Source organism: Pygocentrus nattereri, chromosome 20 (assembly GCF_015220715.1).
Source record: "Pygocentrus nattereri isolate fPygNat1 chromosome 20, fPygNat1.pri, whole genome shotgun sequence".
Classification (NCBI taxonomy): Eukaryota; Metazoa; Chordata; class Actinopteri; order Characiformes; family Serrasalmidae; genus Pygocentrus; species Pygocentrus nattereri.
The window spans coordinates 31,227,383-31,251,621 of NC_051230.1; the positions used below are offsets into that span (position 1 = coordinate 31,227,383).

At 36.6% G+C, this 24,239-nt stretch overlaps 1 protein-coding gene across 1 annotated transcript in view; it reads left to right on the plus strand.

Moving 5' to 3' along the window:
• Positions 1-4,460: 4,460 nt before the first annotated feature.
• The window catches only part of LOC108434273, a 44,247-nt gene continuing 24,468 nt past the window's right edge, over positions 4,461-24,239 (plus strand). The window contains exons 1-18 of the mRNA XM_017709282.2: positions 4,461-4,516; positions 5,884-6,044; positions 6,142-6,254; positions 8,388-8,455; positions 8,651-8,773; positions 9,016-9,144; positions 9,461-9,580; positions 10,342-10,418; positions 10,791-10,902; positions 10,978-11,069; positions 11,247-11,332; positions 11,784-11,938; positions 12,849-12,941; positions 13,724-13,807; positions 15,889-15,975; positions 19,487-19,552; positions 22,214-22,300; positions 23,666-23,737. Of these exons, the coding sequence (XP_017564771.2) occupies positions 4,493-4,516; positions 5,884-6,044; positions 6,142-6,254; positions 8,388-8,455; positions 8,651-8,773; positions 9,016-9,144; positions 9,461-9,580; positions 10,342-10,418; positions 10,791-10,902; positions 10,978-11,069; positions 11,247-11,332; positions 11,784-11,938; positions 12,849-12,941; positions 13,724-13,807; positions 15,889-15,975; positions 19,487-19,552; positions 22,214-22,300; positions 23,666-23,737 (1,749 nt within the window). The 5' untranslated portion in view covers positions 4,461-4,492. The remainder of the gene's footprint in view (positions 4,517-5,883; positions 6,045-6,141; positions 6,255-8,387; positions 8,456-8,650; positions 8,774-9,015; positions 9,145-9,460; positions 9,581-10,341; positions 10,419-10,790; positions 10,903-10,977; positions 11,070-11,246; positions 11,333-11,783; positions 11,939-12,848; positions 12,942-13,723; positions 13,808-15,888; positions 15,976-19,486; positions 19,553-22,213; positions 22,301-23,665; positions 23,738-24,239) is intronic.

The following is a 24,239-nucleotide window of genomic DNA, read 5'->3' on the forward strand; positions in this document are numbered from 1 at the left end:
CCGGGCATTTATTCATGGTGCCCAGCCGGGCCCAGCCCGAACGAGTTACATGAGTCCCCCCTCCCATCGACCCACCACCAATAGGAGGGGCAGTATTAGGGGTTCGGTGCTTTGTGGATCGGGCAGTGTCCGAAGGCGTGGGCCTTGGCGTTCTGATCCTCGGTTGCTGAAACTGGCTTTTGGAACTTGGAACGTTACATCACTGGCAGGGAAGGAGCCTGAGTTGGTGCGCGAGGTTGAGAGATACCGGCTAGATATAGTCTGGCTCACCTCAACACACAGCTTGGGCTTTGGTTCCAATCTCCTTGAGAGGGGCTAGACTTGAGAGGGGCGCCTGTATGTTGGGGTTTTCTCCGGTGGAAGAGAGGGTAGCTTCCCTACGCCTTCAGTTGTCTGTGCTTATGCACCGAATAGCAGTTCAGAGTACCCAGCATTCCTAGAGCCCTTGGGAAGGGTGCTTGACAGGGCTCCTCCTGGAGACTCTATTGTCCTACTGGGGGACTTCAATGCTCACGTGAGCAATGACAGTGAGACCTGGAGGGGTGTGATTGGAAGGAATGGCATCAATGAAATCTGAACCTGAGTTGTGTTCAGTTTTTGGACTTCTGTGCAAACCACAGTTTGTCCATCACAAACACCATGTTTGAACACAAGGATGTCCATAAGTGCACATGGCACCAGGACACCATAGGCCGCAGTTCGATGATTGACTTTGTAGTCGTGACATCGGACTTGCAGCCATGGGTTTTGGACACTCGAGTAAAGAGAGGAGCTGAACTGTCAACTGATCACCACCTGGTGGTAATTTGGATCAGGTGGTGGGGGAAGATGCCGGTCAGACCAGGCAAACCCAAACATATAGACGCCTGGCAGAAGAACCTTTCAGATTGATCTTTAACTCACACCTCCGTCAGAACTTTGATCAGATATCGGGGGAGGTGAGGGACATTGACTCAGAATGGGTCATGTTCCGCTCCTCCATTGTTGAAGCGGCTGGCTGTAGCTGTGTATTCCTCAAACCTGGTAGTGGACAGCCCAGGTGAGAGACGCCGTCAAGCTGAAGAAGGATTCCTACTGGGCATGGTTGGCCTGTGGGACACCAGAGGCAGCTGGCAAAGTGATCTGCGGCTTCAGTCATCACCAAGGCAAAAACCTGGGAGGAGTTTGGTGAGGCCTTGTAAAGTGACTTTAAGTTGGCTCTGAAAAGATTCTGGCAAACTGTCAGGCAACTCAGAAGGTGAAAGCAGTGTGTCACTAGCACTGTATGAAGTGGAGATGGTGTACTGTTGACTTCGACTGAAAACATCATTGGGCAGTGGAAGGAATACTTTAAGGACCTTCTCAATCCCACCGACACGTTCTCCAGTGAGGAGGCAGATTCTGGGGACGCGGGAATAGGCTTGTCCATTACTGAGGCCGAAGTTGCTAAGGTAGTTAAAAAGCTCCTCGGTGGCAAAGCTCCAGGGGCGGATGAGAGCCATCCGGAGTTTCTCAAACTTGGCTGACACGTCTTTTCAACATTGCGTGGACATCGGGGGCAGTGCCATTGGATTGGCAGACTGGGGTGGTGGTGCCTCTTTTTAAAAAGGGGGACCGGAGGGTGTGTTCCAACTACAGGGGAATCACACTCCTCAGCATCCCTGGTAAGGTCTATGCAGGGGTACTGGAGAAGAGAGTCCGGCTTATAGTCGAACCTCAGATTCAGGAGGAGCAGTGCGGGTTCCGCCCTGGTCGTGGAACACTGGACCAACTCTTCACCCTCTCCAGGATTCTGGAGGGTTCATGGGTGTTTCTAGAATTTCTAAGCGCAGTCAGGGGATGGAGAGTGTCCGGTTTGGTGACTTCAAGGTCACATCGCTGTTTGCAGATGATGTGGTCCTATTGGGGACATCAGGCCGTGAACTTCAGCTTTCGCTGGATCGGTTTGCAGAGTGTGAAGAGACCGGGATGAGAATCAGTACCTCCAAATCTGAGGCCATGGTTCTCAGGCGGAAAAGGGTGGAGAGCCCTCTCTGGGTTGGGGATAAGCTCTTGCCTCAAGTGGAGAAGTATCTCGGGGTCTTGTTCACGAGTGATGGTAAAAAGGAGCGTGAGATTGACAGGCGGATTGGTGCTGGGTCAGCAGTTATGCGGGCTCTTTACCGATCTGTTGTGGCAAAGAAAGAGCTGAGCCATAAAGCAAGGCTCTACATTTACCGGTCGATCTACATTCCCACCCTCACCTATGGTCATGAGCTTTGGGTAATGACCAAAAGAATGAGATCGCGAATACAAGTGGCCGAAATGAGTTTCCTCCGCAGGGTGTCTGGATTCTCCCTTAGAGATAGGGTGAGAAGTTCAGTCATCTGGGAGGGACTCGGAGTAGAGCTGCTGCTTCTCCACGTCAAGAGGAGCCAGCTGAGGTGGTTCGGGCATCGGGTTAGGATGCCTCCTGGACGCTTCCCTCGGGAGGCGTCACAGGCAAGTCCACCCGGGAGGAGACCCCGGGGAAGACCCAGGACACGCTGACATGACTATATAGCCCAGCTGGCCTGGGAGCGCCTCAGAATCCCCCCTGGGAGCTAGTGGAAGTGGCTAGGGAAAGGGACGTCTGGGCCTCATTGCTTAGGATGCTGCCCCCGCGACCCGAACCCCGGAGAAGCGGAAGATGATGGATGGATGGATGGATGGATGGATGGATGGATGGATGGATGGATGGATGGATGGATGGACTTTCTATATATTTCATTTTATGATACTGTACCTGATCATCATTAATTCCTACTTCATTAATGATAAGTTACCATGTGTTTCATTTTATAATGCTGATCATTAAGTCCTAGTTCATTAGTAATAAATTACAACGTTTCACTTTATACTGTTTCTTATCATCATTAACTCGTAGTTCATTAAAAATAAATTACCATTCTTTCATTTTATCTTGTTCCTGATCATCATTAGCTCCTAATGAAGAACAGCAGTACTTCATTCATTATCTAACAGACAGTAATTATATAATCACCTGTTAATATGTAGAAACAAGTTTGAAACGAGTTTGAAAGCAGGACACATACACATTCAGACATTTCCATGAGCCGTCTCTTCAACTGACCATGCCCTCAGAAGAAACATAGACATATGTGCTCCTGCAGAAAAAAATGGTGTTTTCTTCTTTAAAAATGAGAGGTAAACAGACTACTGCAGTCTACTGAATACTGTAGTATTTTAGCAATTTGTGGGCTGATGTGCAAATTGGTTCACACTGCCAAATATGAAGATGGGCATTAGCCTTCTTAGGTTTCTGATCAAAACAAACACATTAGGAACACCAGTCAGTATAGTCTGGTGTGATGCCCCCAGCCTTCTCTGAGAATACCTGTTTCTGTGAATAGAAATGGAGGATATAATCCATTATGTTGTAGAGACTGCACACTGTGTAGTGTATTTCACTACTGTTAGACATGTTGGAATACACTGCATCGCTTAGTAGTTCAGGAGTAACCTTGGCAGACTCAGCTATTGAGCAATTATTGCTGAACTGATCTGTAATTTATGAGTAGTTATTTTAAGAAAGAACCCAGTTACTGCGTAATTCTCTATGAGACTCAGTAGTTATTGTTTAGTTAATACTGAACTACCCTACTAAGTAGTTAACTATTAGTCCTTGGTAGTTAAGAGTAGTCATTTAAGTGTCAGTGCAGCACTACTCATTCATTCCTGCTTAGTTCCTGATAAGTTATTTATTGACTATGAAACAGTATTGTAGTGTTACCATGCAAAATTTGCATGTTTCTTCCAAAACAGGGAAATGTTTTGCATTTCAAATCATTTAGGAGAGATGGTCGGAGGAATAATAGCAGGCTAAAATATGATGTACATGCACTGCTCTGTGTCACCCTGTAAAGCCTGAAATAATTATTTTAAACTAAGAAGTGTTAGAAGTTTATCAGTTCACTCAGTATAAATCCCCTCTGGCCCAAGTAGGGCTGGTTTGCTGGCAGTGATGTGCTGCTAAGCATAGTTAGACAGCGAAATGACACATTTCCCTTGTAGGATGAATAATGTACAAAACATAACAAGTGTGCACTCACAAGTGATGTGGATGTGTGTCATGTCAATGAGACATGAATAAAAATATTATGATAATAAATAAATAAATATTATGACATAAATATCATGAGTTCTTTACAATTGTCTTCACGAAGGGGCACCAATAATTATGCCATTAATTATAAAAAGGTTAGCAAAAACTCAGTACCTCTGGAAAGCTTCTCCACAACAAAGGCAGGAGGCTTTCCACAAACACACTGTCTGTTTGTGGAAGGATTAGTATGTGAAGATCACAATTAATGAGTGAGGCACACTATTACCTTGATTAAGACTGGTGGGACCGGTTGGTCTGTTGCCATGCAAGTCTGCAGCTAGGGAACACTATAAATAAGAAACCTCCAGCCTGCATCACACCACACCTGAGCCAGAACACTGCAGCCAGCAGGCAAAAGAGACAACAAGAATGGAGGACAATACAAGCTCAAAGGTGAGATGGCTGTGTCTATAATATTGACAGAAAATGATCTGTTACTAATTTTGAATTAACTGAGCAATATGAGTCACTTTTATAGCTTATCATGGCTGAGTTTAATGAAAACCATTGTAATGTAAGCATTGCAGTGGACCCTCTCTCTACCAGTTAAGATGATCTTAACACTGAGGTGCTTGGAGAAAGTGGCCCAGCATTGTTTTCTCTGTAGTCATGCTTATTTAGGTTTGTTTGTTCATTGAAAAATAGGCTGCCAGCAAAATATAATAATTATCAGAAAAGAAGAAACTATTACAGCTTTAGCAGACACATTTATTCAGAACGGCTTCCAGTCTAACTATGATACAGAAATCAGATAATGCAGCATTAAAATCTTGTTTAGGGATGCTCATTGGTACAGGCTGACGTTTACTGTCTAAGCAGGGAATTAGAAATGAATAATAAATGTGCAATAGCAGAGCACACTGTGATGAGTCTCAGGATTCAGAACCTATTTTTTCACATAAATTGTTTTACTTTAATTTTATCTATGCAGTTTATTAACAATAATATTGTTTAACTTACAAAAATTTCCAGACTGTGCATATATACAAAAAGTAACTCAATCACTTAGTTTTCCAATACACTACTTATATATAATAGGTAAACTAGCACTTAATGCATTTACACTGGATGCTCATGGAAGCTTATAGGTACAGTTTGATTTGCTTGTTCGGGGGCAACTGAGCCTCAGTCTGCTGGGTGGAGGACAGAGGTGTTCTTTGATATGCCATACTAACCACAGTCCAAAGACCAGAAAGGTTTTACTGTCAGTTCTATTGAACACCCACCATGTCTTAACAAGTATTTAACAAATAAATTCCTGCCATTAGGCTACAGTTGCTATGGTGTAGTGTTTAGTATCACTGACCTCTACCTAGAAGCCTAAGGTTTCAGTAACTCCTAATGCTCCATTATTAACCTCAGTAACATGCTTAGGCTGTAAAGGAGTTCTGGATGACTGTAAATATGATCTGTTTCCCCTTCTGAAAGATGTTATATTTTATTGACAGCTTAATGTTGGGTGAACAAAGAAATCTAAGTTGGATAAATAAATGACCCTTAAGTATGACCACAAATGCAGCTCTTGAGAAAACTCAAAAAACTTAATGCATTGTGTTACATTCAAATTTTGAGCCTTATTGACAGTTTTTCAGTATAGTTGTAACTTAAGTTAATATTCTTATGACAATATGAATAGTCTTGAATATTCTTCTGATCCATCATTCAGATAAACACTCTGGGTTCAGTAAAATAACTGCAGCTCTTACAGTTGTAAAAGTTTATATACATTATGTGAAATTAACAGCAGATTTTTTGTACAGATCTTCAATGACTCTGTTCATGGTCACATTGAGATGCCTCCTTTACTGGTGAAAATAATCGATACTCCAGAGTTTCAGCGCTTGAGGAACATCAAGCAACTCGGAGGAGGTTATTATGTTTATCCAGGAGCTTCTCACAATCGCTTTGAGCACTCCATTGGGTAAAGTTATGATCCTCAAGAGATTTTTTTATATATGTTTATGACAGAATATGTTAATCAGGTCATAATGATGTGCCTCTCTGACTGTTGTGAACAGTGTGGCTCATCTGGCAGGACAGCTTGTAAAGAGTCTGAAAGCTCACCAGGGTTTGAATATAACTAAACAAGATGAAGTCTGTGTGCAGATCGCAGGACTTTGTCACGATCTGGGTGAGATATTCACCATTCATTATACTGCAATTTGTATTCTGTGGTGTAACACAAGCAAATAATACATATTCTGTTTCCTTTTATATTTCATCTGCACATTTTACTACCATTTATTTGCTAAATTTAACATGTTAGGGGAAATAACATAAAATGTTGCCCCTGCATGAGTCACTGATTTATTTTTGTACGTGTTGTAAGTTTGTAGAAGAATTCCATATATAATGTGTTCCCTGTAAAGGATGTTTTCCCTTTTTTTCACTTGAAAAATCAACAAAATATTAAATTTGACTGAGAATGTTCAAACTTTTGCACGCAATATGTTCAAATAAAGGTGTCACATTACTTTCCCATACACTTTTTAAAATTATTTTGGTAAGCTAGATACAGGTTTGAACAGGAAAATATAGCTTTTTTCATCTATCCTTCTTATTTAGCTTTGCATCATTTCACTGAAAGAATTTATTAAAGTTGAATGAAACCTGTTAAAATGCTAAACTGCAATTATATCAGCTTTAATTTCAGTATTTATTGTCATTTAAATAAATTCATTATTTGTTATTGTTGTAATTTCTTAGACATCTTTAGTTCAATTAATTTCTAGCTAGATATTTAATTCACTTTATTTAAGTTATATTTTTTCACAATCTTATTGAAGTTCTAACATGTAATATGTGTTTTTGAAAATGTAATCTGAAGCCTGAAGCAAACACAATGGCTTCAACTTATCTCATTATTTCAGATACCATTTTTAAAATCAATGTCAATCAGGTAGGAGTTATATGTAATAACCAAATACCAATATGTTTCATAGTTTTGATCATCATCTGTCTCAACTGCAGTCTCTATAGCACAATGACAGCAGGAATCCAAGGATCCAAGACTAATGAATCTAAGAAGTTCATATTTTGTGTTGTTGAAGTCTTTCTGGCATACTGTACATTTTAATAGACCACTGTGTAAACCTACACTTAAAGCAGGCAGTGATATTTATATATATATATATATATATATATATATATATATCAATATGGTATATTTACAGACTATTTTGCAAACATAATTTAAAAATCAATGTATTATCACATTCTATTCAGTCAAAATTGTATTCAGTAAAACAGTAAAGTCTGCATATATAACGTTTGTTAGTACATGTTCACTTTTTTGCCTCCATTTTGCTGGCCTAGTTTATTAGCCTAGTTTAGCCTGATTGTTTATTATTATGTTAGTGTGGCTTGCACACCTGCTAAAGCTTTGAGAAATGTAAACTGAAACTGGTGATACATTGATTAACAGTTTTGTTTGGGCATTTTTTTTATATAGTAGCATTTTTTATAGTAGTAGTAGTTTTTATATAGTAACTGTCTAGCTAACTAACCTATATTTTAAAGCAATTTTGATTACATGGTTGCATGTAAATACTCATTAATATTGTCTATTGGACAACAACCCTGAGACACCTGTTATTTGCAGCAAAGAACAATGATGTGATAAATACTTAAATACATGTACTCTCCACTGAGAAATTATATAAATCTGTCCATGGTTAGGCCTGTTTTGGTAGTTTTGGTAGACTAAACCTTTACCATAGGCTGAAGGCAAGCAAGCCAAGATATTTTCTTCTGAGTTAATGTCTTTAAAAGCGTCTCACTAGTTAGCCTACTTTGCTTTTGTTATTGGTATTACTGCAGATATTAAAAGAGCATGGACTAGACATGTTTTGGAGTGGATTGTAGAGGGAGCATAGACTTATTTTGGTAGATTTCACTGCAATTGAGCACCAAAAGTTGGGGACCTGTAAACCTTTTGGTCAGATGTGTATACTTGGTATGCAGTCATGCCTAGATCCACAAGACTAATCCAGAGGCAACTGGAAAACTGCCTGTCATACTGTTACAGGTGAATCAAATCCTTCATTGGCTCTTTGTAAAGGTTCTTTAAGGAACCAAAAATTGTTCTTTATTTTAAGAGTGACATAAATATTATAAATTATATAAAATTATAAATAGTGTGTATTTACATATGTTAATCTGTTAGTGATTACTGTCTGATATTTTTTGCTAGATCTTTTATTTTTGTATGAAATATAAAGATTCTAATAATTAACCAAGACCGTTGTATATTTCTCAAATGAAGGTCATGGTCCATTCTCTCATGCTTTTGAGAAATTCATGAAAGAACTGAACCCACATTCACAGTGGAAGGTACTGAATTAAACTTTCTTGTTTTAAAAAGGTTAAACACAAAAACAGCTTTTCACTCATTATTTTTTTATTTGTATAGTACAGGCAAACTGTGAATTTCCTGTACAGTTACAGATAAATAATTTCTCAGATAATCTAATCTTCACTTTAAACTAATCTCATAAAATAGTAACTCAACCTTTTTTCATGTTGTAGCATGAACAGCAATCAGTGAAAATATTTAAGCACCTCAATACAAAACATCAACTGGGATTAGGAATGGAAGATGTCAACTTGATTGCAGATCTTATCAATTCAAGTGCCAAGGAAGTTCCTCAGGTAAAAAAAGCCCTACAATTATGTTTACTGTAGAAGCAATTTTAAAATAATAATAATAATAACAACAACAATAATAATACAATGGGCCAACATCATCATAATGAATGTACCTTCAGTAATGATGCAGTATCAAAGCAAAAAATAAAGTACGCTTTTCAAAGTACAGTAACAGTATAATACATATGCAAAGATAATCAAATCTGTTTTCATTAAAATAGTAACACCCTTTTTTCATGTTGTAGCATGAACAATCAGCCAAAATGTTCGAAGACCTCAAGAAACAAATGAAGAATGACATAAAAGATGACACATTAACAGATGAATACTTCAGCTTGATTGCGGACCTAATAATTCCAAGTGAAATCCCCAAGGTAAACAGGAATGTCTACAATAATGACCAGTTCACCTTGATTGAGGCTCTTGTCAATCCAAGTGATGAGATAATAATAATATAATGAGGCATAATGAATGTGTTTTCCGTAATGATTCAGTATCAGAGCAGCAACTGATAAATGATCAAAATATGAATAAGGTTTGTAGTTCAAAGTACAGTAGCAGTAGAAAAATGTGTAATAGCATAAAACATGTTCAAAAATGTGCAAAGATCATTAAAAGGGCCAGATAATCAAATCTACACCTTAAAGTAATCTCATTAAAATAGTAACTCGCCCTTTTTTCATGTTATAGTATGAACAATCAGCCAAAATGTTCGAAGAACTCAAGAAACAAATGAAGAATGACCTAAAAGATGACGCATTAACAGATGAATGCTTCAGCTTGATTAAGGACCTAATCATTCCATTCCAGGTAAACAGGAAAGTCTACAATAATGTTTACTGAAGTAATAATAATGGCATGATGAGGCATCATTGTAATGAATGTACTTTCAGAACTAATGCAGTATCTTAGCAGCAACTTTAATCCATCCATGCAGTGAAACACCCACATACATGCACACTAGTGAACGCACACACTAGGGGGCAGTGAGCAGACTTGCCCAGAGCAGTGGGCAGCCCCATCCATGGCGCCCGGGGATATCTAAATCTGGATTAATCACAGTCTGAGTATCTAAAATCAGACTAATCATAGTCTGTGTCTCTAAACCTGAATTCATCACAGTCAGAGTATCTAAACCTGGATTAATCATAGTCTTACTATCTAAATCTGAATCACAAATCTAAATACTATCTAAATCAGTCACAGGGCCCTAATTAGCTGCCATTGTCACTGATTTGATAGTACTGGCATTGATAATAGCTTAAAAAATGTTTGCAAAGCTTATAAGAACTATCACTGGAAAATAACTTTTACTGAATTTAGTCTTAGAAAACAAAAATGTATAAAATATTTTTAACAAAACTTCATGTGTAACAGTTATAGGAAACCCTGCAATCAGTAAACAAGAGCAATGGACAACATTTTTTCTTAAATTTGTTCTTGAGAAAGGTCCTAATAAAAAGTCAGATTTTCAATTAAACCAGCATTAAACTACACAACCAGAGTTAACTAGAAAGTTTAAATGTCCTGATATGTGGAAGACTGAAATACACCATTGCTTTACCTTGTAGACAGACCGTTACTTGTATGAGATTGTGGCCAATTCTAGAACCGGCATTGATGTTGACAAAATGGACTACTTCAGCAGGTGAGTTTTATTTGTATGTATTTTCTACACGTGAAATGAAATATTCAAGGTTGATTTCAAGTATTTAACCCTTGTGTGGTGTTCATGGTCACTCAGTGGGTCTGGTGGACCCACCACATTATTTGTCATTTAAATAATAACCATAACAATTTATATAAAAATATCAGATGTTTAAATTATCAGAAGTGTCCAGCGTAGGATTCTCCTTTAGCAGCTATAGCCAGTCAGCAGCCTGTCCACATGCACACATATACAAACACATACACACAGACACAAACCCCTAACCCTGGACACCATACAAGGGTTAAAAGATGTACAAGATGTACATACTATATTCTATATATTATATCTAACCTTTTGCTCTTTATTCAGGGATTGCCACCATCTGGGTATGAAATGTAACTTCTCCCATGAACGTTACATGAAATTTGCACGAGTCTGCACTGATAAGAATGAAGAACCGCAGATCTGCATGAGAGACAAGGTGATTTTAAATGCACAGAAAATATAGAATCTTAGAATGACGTTTATAAACAGTTCTGTTTTTTATCTCCATCAGGAAGCAATTAACATGTATGAACTGTTTCACATTCGCAACCTCCTTCACCATAATGCCTACCAACACAGGGTTGTAAAGGCAGTGGAACTCATGTAAGTTTATGAGCCTACAAAATGTGATTAAATTAGATTTTACCTTTTATTTATTCTACTTACTTAATCAGCATATTACATGCAATTTAACTATTTGTATTAGTTCATTTGAACTCACTTTGTGTGTGTGTGTGTGTGTGTGTGTGTGTGTGTGTGTGTGTGTGTGTGTGTTTTCAGGATAGTGGATGCGCTCAAAAAAGCTGAAAATACATTCAAAATCTCTTCTCAAGTCAATAACCTCCAAAAATATGTGACTCTCACAGGTTCTCCCTGTCTCCCTTAGAAACAGAATATACTGTACACTGATCACTATGAACAAAATTAGGAAAAAACACCAGTAATAAACATGACTTGAAATGAAACTAAAGTATACAGAAGCACGTATAAAAAGTTCTTGGTATTTAAGTCAAAATGAACAATGGAAGCATAATAGCATTGTTTATACACAGTGACAGACTTAAATTCCAAATATTTTTTAAATGACTAAATTATTGCAAAGTACACAAATTCATTCAGAGATGGTTCACTGTAGAGAAACCCAGACCAAAATCACTATTTAACATGAAACTTTTCTCATCAGTCACAATGACTTTGTTTAAAGTTCCAAAAATGTTGAAAAAAAATCAGTGGAATTCACCTTTAAGTATTTTAGTACTTTTTATATACTGCATGAGCTCAATGTTATAGTTAGTTTTCTCTTCTTTTGTTATACAGATGACATTCTTCAGCAAATCCAATGCTCAGAATCAACAGACTCAGATCTTAAAGAAGCACAAGAAATCATTGACAGAATATCAGAACGTAAATTTTACAAGTTCATTGGAGCGAAAATATTTGAGCCTGAGGATCTGAAACACTTAGGTACAAAGGTTAGTTGATACTTTTTATAGTTATTCTACACTTTGTTATTATACGACTGTGATGATACACTTTATGATACACTTTGTTATTATACGACTGTGTACTATTTTTAATTATGTAATTTATAGTACTACAATAACATCATTGAGTTGAGCAGCTACCATATTGGTGGGCAATTCCAAGTTCTTTTGACAGTGCAATGGCAGCTTGTCATGAGATAACAAAGCCATAACCAATGCAGCAAAGGCAGCAAATATATAGTTTAAAACTAATTTCTAAAGCTTATGAACAAATCTATTTTAGTATATTTCATATTTGTTGCTGTAATTGCTGTAAATTATTAAATAAATCAAAGATTAAAATTAAATGTTCTGCTATTGTTTTATTATTTTTATAGTGTGAGTTCTACTAACTCTACTGCTACGTAGTATGTAAAAAACAGTGCAGTACTATTACAAGTGCAATTAATACTATAGTAGGTAAAGTATAGATGTATTTGGTGTTCATAATGAGTTATTTAGTAACCACCTCACTCAAACCAGCATTTTGGCCCACAAAACACAGGACAAACAGGTTATTAACACAGGATTAACATGGCCTAATTGTAAAATTTACAAGACACATAACACAAGCATTAAATCAGTAACAGTAACTTTAAGAAACAATATAAAAACATTAAACCTGAACACAACATTAGAACACAAAATTTTGGCCTTTTTTACATTTCTAATGTGTTCTTGAGAAAAACAGTACATGAAAGTTCCCTATAGAACATTTTCTAAGGGACATTGACTTCCTATTTTTGATATAAAAAAAATAGTTTCCATGCAAATATCTGCCACATGACATTTGATTTTCTTCCACTTTGCTACAAAATGATTGACTCTGTGCCATCATGCTCTTTTCTCGTCGTACCAGGATCAAGACCAGAAAACAGTGGAGGTCTGGCTGAAAAATGTGGAGAAAAGACTTGGTGATCAGTCTCGTGATCTAGAGAACTTTGAAGCTCTGGTAAGTGCAGTAAAATATGCAGTTACAGGAAACTGGTGGAAGCAGCCCCACTTAAAAGTAATGTGTATTCACATGAACATTTTTGTGAGTTTAGCATGCACAGGATGATGACGCTTAAAGCCTACACAGAGTTGTAGGAAATAAACTGAAACAGCAGTCAACTTTTTATTTTTAGTTTTATTATTCAGTATATTATTGAGAAATGCCAATGAATGAATAGTTCAAAGCATATAATACAACAAATCAGATATGGACGTAACTGCTGAGTGGTAAAACTTGCAAAATCTTTACTAATTTTAGCCAAACATCTTAGCAGTCCAGATGAATGTTCTAAATAGCACATAATGCTAATGCTGCCAAGCCAAGGAAGTGAACAAAATTGTGGTTTTATGATAAAAAATCTGAGTAATATTTTTGGGGCAGTGTGCTAAAGGAAGCCTCTTGCCCTTCGTACCCATAAGGAATAAACTTCACATAAAGAAAAAAAAATTCCCAAAAGAATGAAAGAAAGAACCAAATGAATCTCTTTCTCTTTTTCTTAATTGACACAGCATTAGCATGATTTCCTTCTTTGACAAAACACATCCAGATACAAAACACAGAAAAAAATTCTCAGGGGACATTTACTTCCTAGTTTTAAAACAAAGTAATAAGTTCAATGTTTGATTTGGTAGAAATTATCTGCAATATTGAAGTTTGATTTTGATTGCATCCAGTGCTTTTATATATCTGCTACAAAATGATTAAATACATGCTATCCTGCTCTCCTTTCATGATATCAGGATAATTTCCAGAAAACACTGAAGACCTGGCTGACAAAAACGGGGGAAATGCCTAGTGATCTGGCTCTTCACAAAAAAGCTCTGGTAAGTACAGGGGAAACTGGGGGAAACTACCCCACTTTAGTGTAAAGTGTAGTTCTTTAAAAATATTCATAAACCTACACACAGTTACAGGAAATAAACTGAAACAGCAGTCAGTTTTGTTTTATTGAACAAAAATAAAAGTCTTATAAAGTGGTTTACTGCCTCGCTATCAGGTGTAAGAGATCTCAACTGGTGGAAATTGTATCAATGCTCATCAAATTCATAGAATCTATCATTTAAATGATAAATAATTTTATATATATATATATATATATATATATATATATATATATATATATATATATATATATATATATATATATATATAAATACTTTAGTACACCATTTTAAATTAAAATTACAGTCAATGAATATACTTTATCATAATCCATGACAAAAAAGAGAAACACAGAAATCTAGTTTGTAAAACAGAAAATACCCATTTTGGGATATTAAATAAAACTTAATGATCCCATAATAATAATATTCAATATATTACTTAGAACTACAACTGCAATGCACATTGCACAAAAAAATTAGGAGTGAATGTAACTCTGCTGTGCTGTAAAACCTGTGTGATTTTATGATGAAATTTTGAGAAATATTTCTGGAGCAACAAGCTAAAGGAGGCGTCATGCCTCTTGTCCAGGAATTGGGTTTGTAGGGTAGACTGCAGAGTTGTGATGATTGTGTTTTTCCACAGTGAAAGTAATATTACTCCTCAAAATGATGGCTTTAAACACTGTCATGTTAGTTAGCTTACAAAGTATAACCTGGACATGTACAACACTGGACACTAACATTACCATTAGACATTTACATTAAGCATAGAAAACAATGAGGTAGAACTTATTAAGTTAACTTCACTCCCATGCTGAACAACATTGACTGACTGGACAGATATTCTCATAAACATTAGCAGGTAACATTAGCTGACCTCATTGGGTCACTTGTCGTAAAATCCTTAATATACCTTCCAAAAAGTCACACAGTTTTTGTAGAACATTTTTGTAGAATATTTATTTAAAATCTCATTTTAACCAATAGATTTCAGAGTATTACTTTTAATTTATTTGATGTGCTGCTGTATTATTACTTCGTCAGTTAAGACACTAACATTTATTTAGATTTTATTACATTTTTGAACAAGTGCAATTTTTAATTTGATCACTGGGAAATTATTACTATCATGTTCTACTCACATTAAGTATTATTAAAAACAAAACACTGCAGTATCATTAGAAGTACAGTTAATTCTACATTAGATAAAGTGTAGAAGTGCATGGTTTGGGGGATAGTGTTAGATCAGCCAGAGAGATGAGTTCAACAGCAGCTGTTTTTAGCTCGGCTGTACTGCTTGTTAGCTGATCATTAAAAATCCCAAATTTATCCCATTGTCTTGCTGAAATAACCAAGACCTTCCCTGAAAAAGACGTCAACTGGATGGCAGCATATGTTACTCTGAAAAGACTTTAAAAGAAAGCAAAAGACTTTAAAAGAAAGCAAGTGAGTTGAGCAAGTAAAAACTTCAGTCAAAGCAGTTAAGACTCCTTTTGTTGGCGATAGAAAATAATTTAATAAGAAACAGGAAACCAGACAAGCCATTACAATTGCATATCTTTATGTTCTGTGTTCAAAGACCAGTTGACAGGGTAGGTTCACAAATCAATGCCTTCTGTTTTATGTCTGCATATCATACATTGTCCCAACTATTTTGGAAGTGCTTTGTAAGTAGAAGAACTGTGAGGTCTTGCTGTAGAGTTGTGGTAATTGTGTTGATGGCTAACATTGTGTTTTGAAGTGTTCCTGCAGTGAACATTAGCATTAGTTAGATTACAGCTTAAACACTAAAGGCTTTAAATGTTGTCAGTACAACCTGACCATTTACAACACTAGACACAAACATTACCATTAGACATTTACACTAAAGCAAAATAATAAGTTCCATGTATGTTTATGTAGAAATATCTGCCACATGACATTTGATTTTATTCCACATTCTGATTGCATCAAGTGTGTTTTTATGTCTCTGACAAAATGACTCACTCTGTGGACATCATGCTCTTTTCTCATCACACCAGTATCAATACCAGAAAAAGCTGGAGGTCTGGCTAAAAAATGAGAAGAAAAAACTTAAGTCTCTTGGTCTAAAGGAGTCTGAAGCTCTGGTAAGTGTAGTAAAATATACAGTTAGAGGAAACTGTCAAACTTCAATGTGTATTCACGTAAACCAATACCATAACCATTTTCCCAAAACACTTTTAAATTAGAATAGTTTACATTGTTATAAGCCATGACAAATCAGTAAAATAAAGAAATCTACTTTGTAAAATAAAAAATAGAATTTCTGCATATTAATCTTAATAGTCTTCTAATAATAATATAATATGTTGGTAGAATAATATAATAATAATGATTATTTTACTGAGAAGTGTAACTGATTGAATGCATATGATCAATGCACATGATACAACAAGTCAGTGTGAATGTGTCTCTGCTGAGCTGTAAAACTTGTATACTAATTAATCTCCAGCAAGTTGGCTGAAAAAATCTTTACCAATTCTAGCCACATCTCTTAGCAATGTAGATCACTGCTCAAGCTAGCAAAAAATACTAATGCACTCTAGCCAAGGAAGTGAATAACTTAATTTAACTTAATAATATTTGGGGGGTAAGGTGCTAAAGGAGGCCTACCCCTGCCTTCTGTCTTCCTAGTTTTGAAATAAAATAATACATTTCATGTATGTTTTGGCAGAAACATCTGCCACATGATATTTAATTTTATTCCACATTCTGATTGCATCCAGTGTGTTTTTATGTCTCTAACAAAATGACTCACTCCGTGACATTGTGATGAGAGTCGCAGACAAACGCAGATCGGAAATAAGCGGAATTTTAATGAAGGCAAAAATACCAATCGACGAAAGGGTAGTCACAGTCCAGGCTAGGGTCAAAAAGGTACAGATACCAAAGACAGAGGCAGAGGTATCCAAAATAAGGGCAAGGCAAAAAACAAAAATCAGCAAACCAACACGGAAGTCAAAATACATGAAAACAAATGCCACAATGAGAAACGCTCGGTAAGGTTCAGCGCAACAATACTAGCTGGTAAAAGTCTGGGCTTAAATAGCCCAACCTAAGAGTCCCATGACTTCTATCGCAGGTGTGTGTCTTTAGTAATCAGGAGACTGAGATCTCCACCAGGAGTGCAGTGAAGAGTAGGAAGTCAGGTGAGACTCCAAAGGACTCTGGGATGTGGAATGAAGTAAAATATGCAGTTAGCAGATATGTAAAATTCAGGTCCAGAAAGTAAATATCCTTTCCAGGATTTTGTTCCAACTGCCTGGACAGCTCTGCTGGTGCTTTGATCTAACTACAGAAGCCAGGCCATTGGAACAAAATCCCAAAGTACTTATCCCTGTGGCCAAAAGCTTGTTGGTGCTCATCAGGGCAGCAACCCAAGAACACCCTTGTGGATACTGGTATTGAGGAAACCCGTCAAGCCGAAGACAGAGCCCCTTAGGGACTCGTTGGCCTGGAGGACTCAGCAGATAGGTACTGATGGATGAAAAAAGCAGCAGTTGCAGTGGTGGCTGAAGCAAAAAAAGGAGTTTGGAGAGTCTTTAGAGAGACTTTTGGTTGGCATCAAGGAGGTTCTGGACAATGGATTTAGGATGTGTCGGAGTAGCTTTGTTAAAACTCTACTCAGTACAATTGGAGAAATTCTGATTTTGAATGAGGATATTGTTGGTCAGTGGAGCCCTGTTTATGGAACTCTTAAACCCAAGAAGCTTTGCAGTGTTGTGTGGCCTCAGGAACAGTACCCTTGGACTAGCAGGTGATGACCTTTGTTTTTGAGAAAGGGGACCGGGGGATATGTGGCAACTACTGAGGTATCACACTGCTCAGCCTCATGGGAAAATTCATGCCAAGTTGCAAGAAAGGAGATTTTGAGGCGTACAATGTGGAGGAACAATGTGGATCTTATTCTGGTCATGGAACAATGGACCAGCCTTTCACCCTCATGTGAATTGTTGAGGATGTATGGGAGTTTGCCAACCCAGTCTATATGTGTTTTGTAGACTTAGAGAAAACATATGACTGTGTTCTCCTGAGATATTCTATAGGAGGTCCTGTGGGAATATGAGGTGCTGGGGCCATTCCATTCCATTCGGTCTCTGTTCTCAGTAAAGCACCGATAATATGGCCATTGTATTGGACTGTAGTGGTGGAAGGGAGCTGAGCCATAAAGCAAAGCTCTCTGTTTACTGATTGGTCTACATCCCAACCGTCACCTATGGTCATGAGCTTTGGGTAATGACCAAAATAATGAGAGTGTGGATACAAGTAGCAGAAAGTGATTTTTATTTTCTCACTGTGTGAAGAAACTTGGTACTTTTAAAGCAAAGTATTTGTAATGATCCATAATGCATTTATTTCCAATATCTTTTATTAATAAATCAAATTAAATTTGTTTGAGATGCTGCTGCCATTAATCTACAATAAGCTGCGCTGTTAAGAGTAAGGTAAATCTGCGTTTTTGTTCATTTTTTTAGCCTACACTAGGACATCAACACCCACAAAGCACAAAATAGCTCTTCTTAACATTTGGGTTGTCGATTCCTGATCTAACCTGGGTTTAATGCACATTGTGACTATCCGGGCTCCGCACCTACCCACTTCCAAGTTTCGCCCTTTGCGTTCCATCAAAATTACAGTATAAATGAACAATTTAGAAAATACATTTTTGACATTTATGAATCGATTCAGAATCATTTACAGCCACATTGCATTGCATTTAAGAGTCGAGTTTTCCCCACACCCCTACACACAAAAGCAGGCAACAGGGAGCAAAATATCTAGTATTCTGGCTAGAGTGACCTACATGAGCAAGGAGGGGATCTATCTGCAGCACAGGTGACAACAATTAGCCAAATTCATATATCCATGCATGTTTATTATTTAAGAGCTAAAATCTCACATATTGGAATATTCTGAACTTGTGAGGTGTTCACATAATATACACTGCTCAAAAAAATAAAGGGAACACTTAAACAACACAATATAACTCCAAGTAAATCAAACTTCTGAGAAATAAAACTGTCCACTTAGGAAGCAACACTGACAATCAATTTCACAGCTGTTGTGCAAATGGAACAGACAACAGGTGGAAATTACTGGCAATTAGCAAGACACACTCAGTGAAGGAGTGGTTCTGCAGGTGGGGACCACAGACCACTTCTCAGTACCTTTCTGCTTTCTGGCTGATGTTTTGGTCACTTTTGAATGTTGGTGGTGCTTTCACACTCGTGGTAGCAGGAGACGGACTCTACAACCCACACAAGTGGCTCAGGTAGTGCAGCTCATCCAGGATGGCACATCAATGCGAGCTGTGGCAAGAAGGATTGCTGTGTCTGTCAGCGTAGTGTCCAGAGGCTGGAGGCGCTACCAGGAGACAGGCCAGTACACCAGGAGACGTGGAGGAGGCCGTAGGAGGGCAACAACCCAGCAGCAGGACCGCTATATCCACCTTTGTGCAAGGAGGAACAGGAGGAGCACTGCCAGAGCAGAAGAAACATCTGCATCATTTGATTTCATCATTTTACACTTTTTTAATCTGGTGCAATTTTTACACAATTGTGCACTCTGAGCCATCATGTTCCTTTCTCTCCATACCAGAATCACTTCCAGAAAAACCTGAAAATCTTGCTGGAGAAAAAGGATGGTGGTCAGTCTATCATTAAAGTAAGTACTTGTTAAAGTAAGTGTAGAGTTACCTGGGGAAAACTGGGGGAAACTGCGCCACTTTATAGTAAGGCGTATTTCTTTAAAAATAAACCAGTTTTGTTTGTGACTTCAGCATGCCCATTAAATAAACTGTATGTTGCTATATGGTTAGCAAGAGTATTTCTTAATTAATTAATATTAATACATAATTCTATTTTCTTCTATGTTCATTACATATCAGTGTGTTTTCTTGTGAGATTATGGCCGCATTCATACTAAAAAAAAACAACATATAAGGAACTCAAGCTAATTACAAATATGAATATTATAAAAAATATTGTTTTTTGCATTACATTTCAGCAATATGTACTAACACAAGATTCTAGTGAAATGTACATTTTAAAAATGTTTTTGTCATGAAACAAGGAGGATTTATCCACAATTTCTATATTATCTTTATTTTTTTTACAATTTTGAATATTAAATATGAATTTAGAGATAAAGTTGATTGCCAAGTATTTAATTCATATATTAAATTTTTTTAAAATGTATTTATTAAATATACTGTACTAGTTCTATTTTATTCACATAGATTTTTACATACCTTAAGCATACATAAATATTACACAATTTTTTAACATTACAATGACACAGGAATAAAAAGCTTTAGTTTGGTATTTTTTGCAAAAACATATCGATATCGATAACAGTGAATAAGAACAATCTTCATGCCAAAGTAGTGGTTTCCTGAACAAACTATTACATACTTGCTCATGCCTAACAACACCTCTTAATCTTACATTTACCAAAACTCCATGCAGGTTAGCCACTGAATGGATTTCTTAAATTTCACCATCAATACACTTTATTTAACACAGATCCTGGTATATCTACTGATAAAACTCTTATTGTCTTGAGCTTCTCTCAAGTGTGCAAGCTTTGGAAGGAGTAGCTTTGGAAGGAATAGTTCAAAAGCTTAGTTATTAGTGGAAACACCAAGACCAATATATAGGAGTTAAACTGATTCAAATAGATCTAATTTGTCTAATTTACCTCACACAAAAAACATTTTTTAAAAGAACGTAAATCACATTTAATAAAAATATAATAAAGTAACTACAGACCTGAAAGATTAGTATGGAAAACAGTAGCTAGCATTTCAAAAGCAATTGTGACAGTCATTTTATGAGCGAATTACAGAAAAAAAAATTCTTTAACAGGTAAAATGCACCAAGTGCATATTGTGCCACATTAAAAAATACTATCAAAAACTGAGAAGATTTATGTTTATTTGATATTTTACAAATTGTGCTGTATTAAATCAAGTTAACCTGGTTAAAAAAAAAAAAAAGTCTTTGTAATGGTGAATGCAGCTGAGCAGTGTCTGAGTGTTATTTGAGTACTGATGATATCCAAAATATGCTCAGAAAAACATCTTGTGATGTAAATTATTATGATAAATAGAACAATAAAAAATTGCCCTGTGGCTACCTTTTATAGCCACAATTATATTACCAATCAAAAAATCCACCCAGTATTTTACAGTTAATCAAGCAATATGGCTTTTTAAAGACCAAAAAATAGAACTGTCTGAACAATAACAAACTATGCATGACTTTCCATGGATTCTAAAATACTTTACTAGAAAAGCAAAAACTAGGAAACAAAAAAATAAAATCATACAATCCTGAAAATGCATCACCTGTGCGTATTATTATACAGCAGTGTTTTTTAAGTAGTTTTTGTTTGTCCAGTTACCACACTGTAAAACAAACACACACACGTTTTCTAAGTCGCTTATCCTTCTGGGTCATGGGGGGAGCTGGAGCCTATCCCAGCAGTCACTGGGCAGAAAGCAGGAAACACCAGGACAGGTCAACACTCCATAGCAGGGCCAGTGTAAAATAGATTTATTTTAACTTTACATAGTTAAAAACCTGGCTGTTTGAATAATAAACAGGAATTTAAAAAGAACAACTTGTAATCTGTGCCTTTCATTCTCTGAACTTGCTATTTGAAGGTCAAAAAACTCAATATTTGATAAAAGTCAGGTTATTTATTTTTTAAAGTTAAAAATTAGAATTTGGTTTGGTTTTGAGGTTAAGGTTAGGGTTACAATTAGGGGAGGGTGAGGGTTAGGATCAGGTTTTGGGTGGAGGGTAAGATTAGGGTGAGGATGAGGGCCAGAGTAAGGGTTAGGTTTTGGGTAAGGTTGGGTAAGGTTAGGTTTTGCTCAATGGAAGTTGCACATTAAGTCTACTTACTGTACTATATCAACAATACATCGACTTAATGAAGGTAATTCATCAAAAGTACATCTTTAAGATATGTACTTTAATGTATTTAGATGCTTCACAGCTGCTAATTCACTGACATGTTGTTCGTTTTACTGATACTCCACTAAGTGTCTCCACGCCACAAACCATTATAACATTATAAACTTTTGCTATTCTTTTACATTTCTAATGTGTTCAGGAGAAAAACAGTACATGACAATTCCCCACAGAATATTTTCTGAATATGTTCTATTTTCTGAAGACATTTACTTCTTAATTTTGAAACAGAATCATAAGTTTAGTGTTTGTTTTGGTTGCACATTTTGATCGCATTCAGTGTGTTTTTATGTTTCTTACAAAATGATTAACTCTGAGCCATCATGCTCTTTTCTCACCAAACCAGGATTCTTACCAGGAAAAACTGAAGACCTGGCTTGAGTCACTGAAGTATAACAAGCTGTCTCTTGACCCAAAGTTCGTTAAAGCTGGGGTAAGTGCAGTAATAAATGGTTAGGGGCAGCTGGGCAAAACTACCTCACTATACATTGAAGTGTTTCTTTACAAGTAAATTATATTTGTGTGTGAGCTCAGCATTAACAAGATGATAATTCATAAACCTATGCACAATTACAGGAAAAAAACTGAAACAGCAGTTCATTTGGTTTTTACAGCACAAAAATAAAAATCATATGAACTGGTATATTGCTCCACTATCAGGTGTAAGAGGTCTCAACTGGAGAAATGTGCATCAATTATTTCATGAATGTACAGAATTTGTAATTAAAATGTCAAAAGCATGTTATTACTCTAAAGTTCAACTCTGTTTTAAATTAAATTAAATTGAATGTCCTAATGATTTTACTGTATAATGTGATAAGTCATGACAAATTGATGAAAGAGAAATCTACTTTGTGAAACAGAAAATATCAAATTTGCAAATTAAACTCTAATGATCCTCTAAAAATAACATTGGATATTTTGTTGAGAGCTGCAACTGATTGAATAGTTCAATGTCCATGATACAACAAATCAGGTGTGAATGTAACTCTGCTGAGCTGTAAAACTTGTATACAAACTCATCTCAACTGAATCTCAGCTGAAAAAATCTTTACTAATTCTAGCCAAACATCTTAGCAATGCAGATCACTGCTCTAGCTAGCACAAAGTACTAATCCTAGCTAGCCAACAAAGCGAACAGCTTTGTGTTTTTAGGATTATAATTAAATAATATTTTGGGGCAATATGCTAAAGGAGGCCTCTTGCCTCTTGTCTGTGAGGGATTTCTTACCCCAAAGACCTAAATTGCCCTGCGATGGATTGGCGACCTGTCTAGGGTGTATCCTGCCTTTCGCCCGATGACTGCTGGGATAGGCTCCAGCACCCCTAGAGAGCATATTTGACCAGGAATACTACAACCTGTACAACCTGACCATTTACAACAATGGACATTAACATTACCATTAGACATTAACATTAGGCACAGAAAACTTTAACAAAAAGACAATGAGGTAAGTAGAACTCATTATGTATATCTGAGCCCATGTGATGATCTCCATCCAAAGCAGTGCCATCTCAGGGGATGAATATTAATGGCATTAAGTGAGATCCTTACCTTTTACATTTTTAATGTGTTGAGGAGATGAACAGTAGATGACATTCCCCATAGAACACTTTCTCAGGGGACATTTACTTCCTAGTTTTGAAACAGAATAATAAGTTCCATGTATGTTTTGGTAGAAGTATCTGCCACATGACATTTGATCTTTATTCTACATTTGATTGCATCAAGTGTGTTTTTATGTTTCTTACAAAATGATTCACTCTGTGCCATCATGCTCTTTTCTCTTCACACCAGGATGAATTCCAGAAAACTATGGAGGAAATGCCCAGTCGTCAGTCTCTCAATCCAGAACTTGCTAAAGTTGTGGTAAGCACAGTGATATTTACACTTAGGGGAAACTGGGCAAAAAAGTAAAATATATTTGTTCAGCATGAACAGGATGATTATGCATAAACCCACACACAGTTACAGGAAATAAACTGAAAGAGAAGTCAATTTCGTTTTAATGGCACAAAAATAAGTCTTACAAAGATACATCAGTTCATTTCAAATGAGCTCAAGTCCAGAGAAGTCGGCGATATTTCTAGATATTGTTCATAGACAGTCTTTCATTGCATTTTTGGATCAAGCCACAGTGTATATTGACAATGTCGGTCAAAAAGTATGTCTGAGCCCATGTGATGATATCCAGTTTAGAAACATGCCAGTTTTGAAAGCAGTGTCATCTGAGGGGACAAATTTTAAGAGCCTTAAGTTATGGGACACAAACATTTCACAAAGATTTCTGCTGATTCCCTGAGTCTTTTAAAGTTTGTATGTAACACAGAGGATGAAATACCTAAAAACTTTGTCACTCACTGAAGAACAT